The sequence below is a fragment of the Rhynchophorus ferrugineus genome, unplaced genomic scaffold, assembly GCF_030347505.1.
Source record: "Rhynchophorus ferrugineus isolate W39M unplaced genomic scaffold, kcgeb_rfMv2 rfM4, whole genome shotgun sequence".
Lineage (NCBI taxonomy): Eukaryota > Metazoa > Arthropoda > Insecta > Coleoptera > Curculionidae > Rhynchophorus > Rhynchophorus ferrugineus.
In genome coordinates, this window is record NW_027472583.1 from 12,764,571 (window position 1) to 12,778,770 (window position 14,200).

At 32.9% G+C, this 14,200-nt stretch overlaps 1 protein-coding gene across 3 annotated transcripts in view; it reads right to left on the reverse strand.

The window, feature by feature from the left end:
- Positions 1-14,200, reverse strand: part of kn (EBF transcription factor knot) — a 148,975-nt gene that overhangs the window by 102,899 nt on the left and 31,876 nt on the right. For all 3 annotated transcript variants that reach the window (XM_076402513.1, XM_076402515.1, XM_076402514.1), the window contains exon 5: positions 12,178-12,233. In XM_076402513.1, coding sequence (XP_076258628.1) covers positions 12,178-12,233 — 56 coding nt within the window. The remainder of the gene's footprint in view (positions 1-12,177; positions 12,234-14,200) is intronic.

The window sequence follows — 14,200 nt, forward strand, 5'->3', positions numbered from 1 at the left end:
CGGTCTGATATTGTTGTTACGCCTTACGAAACACTTTCTAGTGTAATTGTCAAGACATAGTAGACGTATTAGTGCACCTGAGGGAGAGATTACAAGTCATATTTACGAAGAAATACTAGGTAATTAATACAGGGGATAGATTGTGAAAACGAAACCTAAACCGTGGAAATATCTCACGTTAGACCTATTATATGGGGATTTATGGCATCTGGTGTTTAATTTAATTTGCTGGTAATATAATTTCAGTCTATATATTGTATCAGTTATGTAATTTTATTATTGAGTTAATTTTGCTAGTAAAACCGACCAAATAGACTTCCTTTAACTTAGATTGGAGGACTTACGCTTTCTTGAACAAGAAAAACATTGCTGTGTTTTGCAGAATGTTCGGATGCAGTGTAATTTCACGCTAGAGCATTCTTCTGCAGTATAGTATGGCAATTTAACTGATTTTCTTAAGTTTAATAAAGAAATTGTTAAAGTGATGAACATTTGTTTTTTCCACTGCATTGTCACCTAATACGTTAATACTGGGGCATTTAGAAACTCGATTTTTTAATATTTTTTCTTAAATGTAAGAAGGTAAAAAGAGTATATTGATTGATAAATAGTAAATAGCTTTGGCTGGATTTATGTTATCTCCGTTTTTTAACTGACTATTTCGATATTTTTGTTTAAACCGTTTGAATGTTAAAACTTCTTCAATTGAAGCTTCAATGACTAATAGTTTTAAAATATTCCTGGATATTGAAATTATTATTTTATTCAGAAAAATTGTGCGGGTTTTAAATAGTTGATAAAGATTGATTGAGAAAATATATAAATATTTAGGAGTCATAATATACAGAAATATATTTACACCATTTAAAACGAAACTGTTCATTTGAGCATAATATAACCCATTTCTTTCCCAAAGAAAGATCGATAAGGAATACATATCCATCTTACTTATAACACAGTCGAAAAAAACATTCTTAAGCAGAAGTTGGAACAAAATAAATATAAGCCAATTACTTTTAATTTCTTAATTTTAAAATCCGATTAAACATATTTGGAATCGTTTTACCATTTCATTATCATGTCACTTAAAATTTTAATTTATTTAAAATCAACCGATCTATACAGTACAGATACTCAAATGCGACTATCCACTCTTTCGATTCATCTCAGTCGACCGTTCCTAACGCTAGAATCATCTTAAATCACTTAACGTACACATAAGATAGTAACTTGAAGGTAAGTTAATTAAAAACTAAGACGAGAACAAAGTTTGTTTCAAAATCTTGAAAACATAAAAAATCAAATAATATTATAAATTAATTGAAATTAACTATCACAGTATGTTAAAGAGTGATGACTTTTATCTATTCATTATAAGTAAAAGAAATTTTATTAGAACATAGAACAAGCTTTCGATTTTTTGTAAAAATGCTGCATTTCAAGCATCATTTTACTGCTTTTGTAAAGTTCGATTAAAGAACGTTTTAGCTTCTGCTTTTAGAGGCTTCTCAGTCTTTAAGTGCAACCAATAGAAAACACAGTATTCCACTGATCATTTTGCCATTATGTATCGACTAAATCCAAAAATATATTTTTAACGTATTAAAACTATCTACATATTACATTTTATATATTTTCAGATATCTTCAATCCTACTTAGTCAATTTAATCTAACATTACTAGCTTATCACTCTAGAATTTTAATTAATTTCTAAAGAGAATATTGATATAAGTCAACAAAGAACATATTGAAATTAATCAAGATATCTTTACAAAAAAAAAACATAACAGAATCCTTCCTGAACAATCAATTATTACAACCCAATCAATCCTCAAGCCCACGAGCGACGTAAACGTTTTCTACCAAGTCTCCGGGTCTTTTCAGCCTGCACGATAATCAAAATCAAACAAAAAACCTATTTTGCAACATAATCGCTTCAACCCCTATGCGATAAAGGCCTTAGTATACGGTCCCAGATACGATGGACCTCGATTATGAAGTCACGTGTGCGGCACGTGGTGGACGGAATGGAGCTCCGGTCGGCAACGGGCGCCCCACGCCAGTTTCCTTATCGGAAACTGTCTTAGCCGATCTTCAAACATCGGAAACCATGTTTAATATGGCGGATTATGTATTATCTTATTGTTGCGCGCGTATAAATCATCGGATTAGTTTTTCTGCAACTATATTTCGTTTCGGAGGGTATATTAACAGCTGATTGGTGGTAATGGACGGTCTATGTGATCTGTCAATATTTATAATATCTTAATGTGGACTAGAACAGTTATTTTTGAACCTTATTCTAATAACGTATTCCTTGGTGCTCACACTTGGTCATCCAGTTCGTTAGTCATTAGCAATATTGTTCTGTTAGTTTCTTGGTTTTTTTTTTAGTTCCGTTATGTTTAATGCCTGTCTTTGGAATGGATTTAAATGATCTATTTGCCCTATAAATTAATTTTAAAGATTATTTTTACTTGAACCTTATTCTAATTTTCAAGCATCATTTTACCGCTTTTGTTGTTAATAACAGTACGTTAGTCATTAGCAATATTGTTCTGTTAGTTTCTTGGATTTTTTTAGTTTCGTTATCTTTAATAGCTCCATTTTAGGTGCCATTCTCTTTGTTTTTCTCTGTCAGGACAACAATCCACTATGTTGTCCATCTTCTAAACTGCTGGTTATTATTTTTATGTTACTTCATGAGAGAGCTTCAATCTCTGAGCCTCTCATCCCTTTACATGAATCTGTTGTTGAGACCGGAGATTCTCTGGAATCTTTCAAATATTTCTAATACGGTACTGTTGCTTATATTGCTGTATATTAACAGCTGATTGGTGGTAATGGACGGTCTATGTGATCTGTCAATATTTATAATATCTTAATGTGGATTAGAACAGTTATTTTTGAACCTTATTCTAATAACGTATTCCTTGGTGTTCACAGGTGGTCATCCAGTTCGTTAGTCAGTAGCAATATTATTCTGTTAGTTTCTTGGTTTTTTTTAGTTCCGTTATGTTTAATGCCTGTCTTTGGAATGGATTAAAATGATCTATTTGGCCTATAAATTAATTTTAAAGATTATTTTTACTTGAACCTTATTCTAATTCTAATAATAGTACGTTAGTCATTAGCAATATTGTTCTGTTAGTTTCTTGGATTTTTTTAGTTTTGTTATGTTTAATAGCTCCATTTTAGGTGTCATTCTCTTTGTTTTTCTCTGTCAGGACAATAAACCACTGTATTATCCACCTTCTAAACTGCTGGTTATTATTTTTATTTTACTTCATGAGAGAGCTTCAATCTTTGACCGCAGTTCCCATCCGTTTACATGAATCTGTTGTTGAGGCCGGAGATTCTCTGGACCTTTTCTGGAATCTTTCAAATATATCTAATATGGTACAGTTGCTTGCTGTGTCCCATAGTTGAATGCAGTATGTCCACATTAGTTTAATCATGGATTTGGATAACATTATTTTGCTCTCATTGCTTGGAAGCGTATGGCGATCTGTTAAAATCTTCACACTACGAAGCCTATTGTCGAGTTGATTACGCTTGGTTCAGATATGCTTCTGCCAAATCAATCTACAATCTTCAAACATCGGAAACAATGTTTAATATGGAGGATTAAGTATTATCTTATTGTTGTGCGCGTATAAATCATCGGATTAGTTTTTCTTCAACTATATTTCGTTTCGGAGGGTATATTAACAGCTGATTGGTGGTAATGGACGGTCTATGTAATCTGTCAATATTTATAATATCTTAATGTGGACTAAAACAGTTATTTTTGAACCTTATTCTAATAACGTATTCCTTGGTGTTCACAGTTGGTTGGTCATCCAGTTCGTTAGTCAGTAGCAATATTATTCTGTTAGTTTCTTGGCCTTTTTTTAGTTCCGTTTTCTTTAATGCCTGTCTTTGGAATGGATTTAAATGATCTATTTGGCCTATAAATTAATTTTAAAGATTATTTTTACTTGAACCTTATTCTAGTAACGTATTCCTTGGTGTTCACAGTTGGTCATCCAGTACGTTAATCATTAGCAGTATTGTTCTGTTAGTTTCTTGGGTTTTTTTAGTTTCGTTATCTTTAATAGCTCCATTTTAGGTGCCATTCTTCTTGGTTTTCTCTGTGAGGATAATAAGCCACTATGTTGTCCTTCTTCTAAACTGCTAGTTATTATTTTTATTTTACTTCATGAGAGAGCTTCAATCTCTGATCGCAGCTCCCATCCCTTTACATGAATCTGTCTGAGACCGGAGATTCTCTGAACCTTCTCTGGAATCTTTCAAATATTTCTAATATGGTACTGTTACTTGCTGTGCCCCATAGTTGAATGCCGTATGTCCAGATTGGTTTAAACATGGATTTGGATGCTTGGTTCAGATATGCTTCTGTCAAGTTAACCTACGATCCAACTAAAGGCCCAAGCATTTTTCATGTTCCTCTTGTGGAAGGTTTTAGTTATATAATTAAAGACCAGGGAAAACAATTTTGTAGAAATATTTGAAATTGATAACTGGCAACGAAGCTTAGGACGGTCCGCTAGGATCGATTTTATTTTAGGAGAAAAATGTCGACGATCTATTCCCGGCCGCTCGGCATGCCCTGAAGGTATTTTCTTCGTCCACGCCGTTCATTCTTAATTCTCCCCTACGGTGAAACAACAATTCGCCTCTAATTGGGTTTCGGCCAGTTACGTTGCCACTTAATTGCGTTAGCACTACATGTCCTTAAGAGAGCGGGAATGGCCTTGAATTTCGAGATGATCAAAAATTAGTACGACAGAGAAAGAGCAAAGGGAAAATGTCTATTGGTGGGTTACGTATTTGTATTCATTTCAACTATGAATTAGTTTTAAATGATATTCGAGCAATTGTTTTAATAAGCATTTTTGTTTAAATCCGTTCATTATTTACTAGAATTAGTACGGTACAGAAAGAGGAAAGGAAGATATTTAGTAGTATTTAATGTATTTATATTCATTCTACCGTGAATTAGTTTTAAATCATATTTGAGTATTTGTTTTAGTAGGTATTTTGACGTTTAAATACCTTCATTATTTACTGGAAGTTATTCTATGTCTGCCTTTATTTGTGTTTGATAACTTGCATTCAAATATACAAAGAGTACGTTAATATCTATGTTGAGAAAATAAATAAGGTTGGAAACAATTTTCTGCTTCTTTTTTATTGAAAAAAGTATATAATCGGTGAACATAATCAGGTTTGTGTTAAAATCAACTTTTTAGTTTAGAAATAAAAATTTATCCGTCTTTCCATACTTTTATTTTGAACTGAAAATAACTTTATAATAAAAAACAAACTACTCTTTAAATTTCAATAGAGAAGAGTTAAATTTCAGATATAAAAGAAGCTAAACCTATTATATTTCCAATATATTATTGTGTGGTATACCACTAAATATTCTTTTGCCCTAGGCTCTGGGTGATATGAATAAATATTGTCTTGTTGTAGGGGAAAGGAGACCATGGTTCTGCTTGTGTACCTTTTATCAAGCTAAAGAGCTAATGTTATAAGCCGCTAATTTTTCGTTGAATATTCTGTGAGAGATTCTCGAAATAAAAGAGGGTCGGAATCTTGGTAACTAAGTGGAGTATTGTCATCTCCTCTTTTGATAGTTAATACTTTCAATCGTGTCCCTTAGTAAAGTTGTCGTTTCCTTCAAATATATAACTACATACACTATTTTATTGTTTACGGAATATTCATTTTATAATCTAACCTAGCCCTCTAGTACTTGAAAATATACCTGTTTGACAATCCTCCAGCAAATCCAGTCAATTATAACACTCTCTTTCTCAGTCCTAGATAAACGACGCTAATTTTAAAACTGAATATTGACATAAAATTCAATATTTTTCATTAAATTATTACGCGACAATATTAGCGATAGATGTCATATGGTCTGTCTTTGAAATAATATTAAAAAAGCTATAATTTGGCCGTGTAGTTTTGACATATAACTTTTATTAATTTAATGGTATTTGTACTTTGTGAGTATCTGTTGTTTGTAGAGTTATATAAGAAGGCTCAAGTGAGGAAATGTATAGTGAATGGTTATCAATATTTAAGAATAGCGAAACTGAAGCAAAAACTACAATTTTACCCATAGAATTACAGTATGATGGAATCTAAACGGAAAAGTTCAGAAGAGACATTCCAATTTAACTGCCAGACATTACTTCTACTGATTGCTAATTATTTTGATCGAATATGTAATACTTAACATTATCAGGAATTGATTTAGTTCATTATAAAGCATTATTCTGGTGTAAAAAATGCATCTTGTCAGAAATACCGAAAAAAGTAATTATTTGTGATTGATAGTATTTCGAATAAAATATAAGTTTCCATTTCTTCGCAATAAATATTCAATTCCTGATAAAAACGAACCAAAGTTATCAATAATCACAAAATACTCAGAAACTCAAAACAGAAACAAAATAACATTTTCCTTAAATGTTAGGTACTTGCATCTATTTTCTTCCGCGATATATATTAATGAAAATGCTAAATAAACAAATAAACAATGCAATGGTTCTTACAATTCCTTCCATAAAATAACAGTTTTAAATTTTAAATTATTGATGCATTCAGTGTATACAGACGCTAATCATGCAATGCTCAATACTGAAATTGCGGCATTTATTACTATTATTGTTTGATTCGGCTGCCAAAGTTGACCAAAAATGCGCCATCATATCCCAGTTTGTAGTTTTGATTTAATCGATTTAAAATCGATGATTTTCAAGTTAATGGCAAAGAACAGCCTGGTGGACCAACAATGTTCGAAGACTGAAATGCAAGAATAAATTGCAAGACTTATTGGACCAAAACCATGCTCAAGATTACGTCAGTGATAAGTCAACTCAATGATGAAGGATCCAAAAGGATGGAAAAACATTGCTCACGCGATACGACCAAAAATAACATTTGGAACCATTTAAATATCACGGTTTCATTGATAGACAAGCCATGACACACAATTAAATGTTGATCTACAAAGAAAATCCCGAATGCAAAAGTTAGTCCAGGACCATAAATGTAGTGTGTTATGAGCTATACAAACTGAATGAAAATGCAGGTATCTGCCGATGTCAGTTGAAGAAATTGGACGACATGTTGTTGCAAAAAAGTCTAGCAATAACAAATAACAGAGGCAAATTCATCCTATGGCATTACAATGCTCGAACATACGTTGCAAGATTGGACATACTGTTGAACGGGAAGTTCTGCCACATTTAGAGTATTTTGCTACACTGTAACACGGTTACACGGAAACACGAAAATAGATCTATGATCGCTGGCATACCAACATAGTTCTTTCGACACGGTATAGCCATATTGTCATTCAGACAAGAAAATGATGGAGAGCATGTTTATTAATATATATTACTCCAATTTTTCCCGATAAATGCCTTTTTAATGTGAAAAAATAATCAGAATACACGCAAGCATTTAATACCTTCAGCTGTAAGTAATACTAAAATAATTATTGTCTAATTGAGCGTAAAATCTCCACCGATCAATTTCAAATACCATCAAAACAATTATCAAATCAAAAACGACTTTCGGCGCCGATCTGTCTCTTCATTTCCTCGCCTCGAAAACCATCATTTTTCATTTAATATTAATAGCGACATCAAAACCGAAAATTTATGAATTTATTAACACTTTAAAGCATCGGTAATTTGCCGGTTGCCCATTAAAAATTGCCTCTAACAAAATCAGGGCTCGGCGTTGAATTTCCGTCGAGCGACGTCCCGCCGCCCGCCGACGCCTTGAAATGGCCCGTACGCGCCCGTTAGACGAGGACACGGATAGTCTGTCGATGGGAGACGGGCGTCGCGGCGCCTCGGGTGGGAGCGAGACGGAGGACGCCACGACGATAGAGTTGGAAGTTGGCGGGCTTAACTTCTTAAATTTAATTTTACTCAGTAATCCGTGTGAATTTAATTTGGCCGTATTCAGCTTGTTTCCATTCGGATCGTTTTCTTTGCTTTAAATTCGACTGTTTGGTTTCTAATACGTACTTGATTTGTTCGGTGGATCGTTCGTTATTCTATTAAACGGAAAAATTAAAATTTAATTAAAATATGAAGTGTTTAGTTTTTATAAACGTGGTGGAACGTAATCAGTGATCTGTAGCGACAGCTACCACCCTTTAGGCCACCACGCATTCACCTAGAGCAAGTTCAAAGGTTGACAACGCCGGTGGATTGGTACCATGCGGTTCCCGGCTATAAAAGACCACCAAGACGACGTCTCGCTCTCTTTTATTTTCTCTACCCCCATGTAACAGTACCACTTCCACAGCGCTACCGTACGTTCTTTACCTGACCTAATATCCCGTCCATTCTCCCATCGACCACATGTATCAATTTATGTCGAAATAAACAAGTAGTTCTTCAACCAGTGTTTTTAGTTCTCGTGCAAATTCCTTCCACAAATAGTTGTGAGTGTTCGGACAAACAACGCATAGGCAGCTACACATTCCGACCGACCGACCAGACCAACAGCTTACAATTAGAGACCTCGACGTGATCAAAGTGCCTAACAGGTAAATCAGCTGAACATAAGCTACTCGACAGGTGCTTAACACGTGCATGGAAAGATAGCACGAGAAATGGAACCCATCAACATCACATGGTCGACGTTATCCCACGAGACTAGCCTGTTAGACGAAAATCACAGAAGCCCATCATGCATAACATCAACATATGAACACCCTTGCATTACGGAAAGGGACACGTAAGGCACCACACTTATAGGTATAGGTTAATTATAAAAAAATCCTTTAAAACTAATTTATATCCTTGGATTAATATCATCGTTATCTTCGCTATTGTACAATATATACCTAACAAAATACTTTGACATTAAAGTGGTTTTATTCAGGTTTAATGAAACATTCGGTGTCCTTCAATGAATATAATTTAATTATTTAACATAAAACGCTATTATTTTATAGTAATAATTAAAAATAGTTTATTTTAGTAATAATTGTAGTTTTCGATAAAGAGAAATTACGTATACAAAATTAAGCCTTTCCAAAATTTTATATCACTGTTTCGATTCCTTGAAGAATCAGTCCTAATACTATGAAAGATCTGTTAGTTGAACGGGATATATTCCAGCTATATTTCTTGAGTTAATTCTCTAATATCAAGCACTAATTTTCTCATTTTGTCGATGTATTCATCTTTTGTAGTCGTTAAAAAATGTTTATATCATAACTCTTCATTCGATATAGCTTTATACTTTTTTGAGGAATTATGTTCTTGCAAATCAATTAACTTCGTTTGGCCAGAATGATAGGAGTATCTGAACGACATCACAGCCACATAAGTCAATTCATTTTCTGCAGTAAATTCGTTAGGTGATTGCGAAATTGCGAATATTGTATGAAATTGAAATTGAATTGTCTTCTTCAGAGTTCCTCTGTTATTTTCAATAATCTTTGGAAGAATATTAAGATGAAATAGAGCTTCATCCAAAACCAAGATGTTGGTGAATATTCAAGAGTGTTTCGTTATGTGATCGCGACAAATATCCCTTGGTTTGGGCCCTTGGGGCTTTAGTTCTTGATGGGTTAGATTTTGTGAATATTGTAGCGCATTGATTGATCTTGTTTGGTCAAATATTGGTGATCAAAACAATTTTTCGGTGTTGTGTCGATTCTTCCAAATTACTTGACCAATTTTCGACTACCGACTAACGTACCATTCGCATCGGCTGGATTCACTATATTCGCGCTCGAAACTAAATAAATATATCATTTGAGATACCTGGTATAATAAAAATTATGTGTCTTGAATCGAGTATAAACCTTCCGGAGCAAACCTATTTATCACAAAGTTTTCATAACAGATTATGTCAAACGTAGTGAGTGTTGGCTCTCGTTAAAATCGCATTAAAAAGTAAAATTTCATATCGAGTTTAAAAGTTGCCAAGCGAATAATCTTAATCTAATAGATCCCCAGGGAAATACCGAACACAGATTGACGCGAGTCTTATTTTATCGTCATATATATATGGAAAATATTCACTGTGTCGACGTGTAACACTTACGTATTCCCTTTTATATTTCTAATCGTTTCTTTTATGATGTTTAAAAGCAATTCAGAGCTAGGCACTGAAACCGATACTACGTTCGCACAATTAACGATAATTGTTAAATATAGTTATTTGTTGGGCATAAAATTACACCATATTAGTCGAGCAGGCTGTGGAAATAATTCATTTGTTATTTATCTTGTTCAGCACGGTCGCCCGATTATAATTCCGCTTTATTCGGTACAACCTTTTACTCAGGTTACAATAAAATCACGTGGTCGTATGTTTTCTTTTTGTTTTAATTTTATTTTTAGGTTTATATCAGAAACTAGAACATATGCGTAGTTTACTGATATACAGTCTAATTATAATTGTTATAGATTATTTGTCAAATGTTACAAAATAATCTGAACAGTGACGATAGCAGTAGTCAACAAATTGTAAACACTTTACCCATTTATATATCGTAGGATATATAAAGTCTATATAGCTATAGCCTCATGACACTAGAGTGGGACTTACTGGCAGAAGAAAATGAGCTTTGGCGTATTGAAAAGGGTCTCTTCCCCTGCTACTTTTTTAGAGAATGGAGATATAAAGCAAGTAATTAAACAGGTCACAAACATTGGTCACTGCTAATTTATTCTCAAATAATCGAACTGAGAGACATCTGTCCCAATTGTGAGAAGCCAATGTCAGTCTCCCAGATGTTGGTGAAATGTAGAAGTCTATTAACTGTCAGATGAAGCCTTGGCTTGCCTGATTAATTGATGGAAGTGGTCTAAAACCCTAAAAACCTGCCAAAATTGTTTGATTTTCCTCAAAGAAATCGGAATTATGTATTTGTCCACATATTTGGTTTATGTTGATAGTTGTTGTGTAGGTTTGGTTCCCAATCTATTTAATCATTTTTCAAAATTATTCTAAGCATTCTAACTGTTGATTGGTTTATAGTCCCAAGGAATTTTCTGTAATAATTCTTGGTTTGTGTTGTTAGTCCCCAAAAAATGTTAGAGCATTAGAAAGACTCTAACCCAAATATATCAACCAATCAAGAAAAATAAATATTAACAGTATTATTCTAGTTTTAATTAGAATTCGATATATATATATATATATATATATATATATATATATATATATATATATGTATGTATGTATGTATATATGTATAAAGGCCTTGTTCATAAACTACAGAAAATGATACCAAAGCAACACACCGAACTATTAAAATCATACATTACAACCAGAATGTTTAGTCAAACAAGAAGAACCTTATTCTACAATAAAAGAAGCTAAATATATATATATATATATATATATATATATATATATATATATATATATATATATATATATATACTAAATAACGTTAAATATCTCAGAATGAATCTGGTGCAAAACTTCGCTGGAAGGAACATATAAAGAAGAAAAGAAAAGAACAGGAATTGAAATGTAGAGAAATATACTGGTTAATTGGAAGAAAATCACAATTATCAGTACAAAAATTGCTACTATATAAGCAAATACTGAAACCTATATGGACATACGGAGTTCAATTATGGGGATCTTCTGCAAAGAGTAACATAAACAACATACAATATTTTAAGAACAAAGTCCTGAGAGGTACTGTGGGTGCACCCAGATACTATAGGACTGATTCCTACATCGAGACCTTCAGTTACCCGCAGCAAGTCAAGAAAGCAAGAGAATTGCAAGGGGGCATGAGGAAAGACTCCATTCTCATGAGTATATTAAATTTGGATTAGATTTGGATACCACCAGAACAGTACACAGACACAAAATAATGAAACCATCTGATCTTGTGTAGTGTTGTGTAGTGAGGCATGTATAAACATTATTTCACCAGAGACTGAGATAGGGCCGATGGGTCCTCCTAGTTATATACCTAGATTTAAGTTGTGATAAAGACAAATTGTAGGTTAGTCGGAAACGACTAGTAAAAGTGTAATAATTAAATAATAAGAAAAACATAACAGTTTCATATTTTTCTTGATAAAATATAGAAATTAAATTAAAATAAAAAAGAATAATTCTTAACTTTCAATCAATAATGAACAAAGTAGACTCACCTGCTTGGTCACTGAATCGATAAGTCTGACGTATATATCCTGCTCTTGTCTGATTCCTGTAACAAAGCAAAAAGACGACATCAGCGTTAGTTTGGCATGAGACACTCTATGAACGTCATAAAATAACTTTATTGCTGCTGATCAAACGCGAAAGCGCCCTATCGGTTCTGAATTTACTAGGGCTATGTTCATGCAGTAAGACTTTAAATTATGGATAACTTTAGCGAGTCGGTTTAGTGCCAGTAAATAGTTTTCAGACGTTTCCAGATTGTTAAACATTTGAATAATTCTTAATAAATCTTAGTAGGCTGTCGCTTTAATCTATTCAACGAAATACCGCTGGATCAATAAACTTATATAGTTACAGAATAAAAGTAATTAAAGAACCACTATTATGATGTTTTATCTTTTTCTACTCATATATCAGATTTTTTGTCTTTTTCATTTATCATACTGGCATCGATTCTGACACTGTATTTGTAATATTTCTCTGAAAACATTTCAAGATAAATTTTAGGAAGTTTATTCTTCATTCTTATACTTTTCATTCATTCTAATTCTATGTTTGATGTCGACTATTTGTAGTAGTATTAATATCGTTCTTAATATTTCATTGTTATAATTTGCCTACAATATGTTGCAATGTTTCGAAAATCACAGAAGCTGGTTTATTAAAAGGCACTATAGACTTCATATATATTCATGAAATATTGACATATATCAATGGAATATTAGGACTACTAGTTTATGTTTATGAAGATTAGGAAGTAGCGTCACTTATATGTCATGTACAGGGCTTGATTGTGTGATCCATTATAAATGACTAATACACGACGTTGTTCAATAAGTTTACCTAGCACCATCCATTCATGAAGAAAAGAATCAAACCGCGAAACCGTGAAAGAACCCGCGTTTTAGATGCTGTATATTAGATACATTAAACAAGAAGACTACTTTGAAAACCTACTGGAGATACGGGACCTCTTACTTGGAAGATGCTTAAATACGTATGTTAAAGTTAAAAGAAATTGTATTTAAACAGTCGTTCATTTGACGTTGACAAGCCCTCAATAACGCTAAATAAAGTGCGTCCAAAGCAATATATAGAGATATTAAAATTATATATGGCTAATCAATTCTTCAGTACCAAACAAGCGGGTGAATACTCCAAATTAGGGGAAATAAATATCCTCTATTTACTTTCTACCAGTGATATCGAGATGATAAACAAAATAACATGAACACTTGACGTATACACAATATTTATTTATTAAAAAAGTGCTGAGATACCATTTGGTCGTTTGGTCAAAGGATGAATACTCCGAGTAAAAGGAACTACATACGGCTCTATATCAGTGATATAGCCATACAGCTGAACTAAATTATTAACACTCAATGAGAACCATGAAGTCAGAAAACTGAGTTAATTATATTTGGTGGTCTTGGAAGAAAATCCAAATCTTTGGTATATAATAAAATTATGATTTACAGCCAAGTACCAAAAACCAATAGAGATACATGGTATACATACACATACACCTACAGAAGTATTAACTTAGTTAACTCATCGTGGTATGTAAGCAGTGAAGACTTCCAACAAGATCTAGGAATCCGTACGGTCAAATAAAAAATCAATAGATTCACCAAGAAGGGAGAAGTTATATGTACGAAACATGCGATGGATGAACTATGGTGTATGTGGAGTTATAAATGTTAGGAACAATTTAATTGTAGATAGGGAACTAGTCTAAAGGAAGAATTACATTTTTAAAAACCATTCTTGTAACTTTCTTTTTTCATTTGTCTACATTTACTGAGCAACCTAGTGTCCTGGCTGTCCAGGATGATGTTGAATTTCATTATATAATACTTAATTCTGTACAATTAATTTTTACTGATAGAAAACGTGATGGTTTTATTAACTGATACTTAGCTTCGACGGTACTTAGTCCATGATCTGTCGACATGACTGCGGTAATATAATAAAAAAGAATAGTTTAAACTGGGCCATGCAATTAAAAAA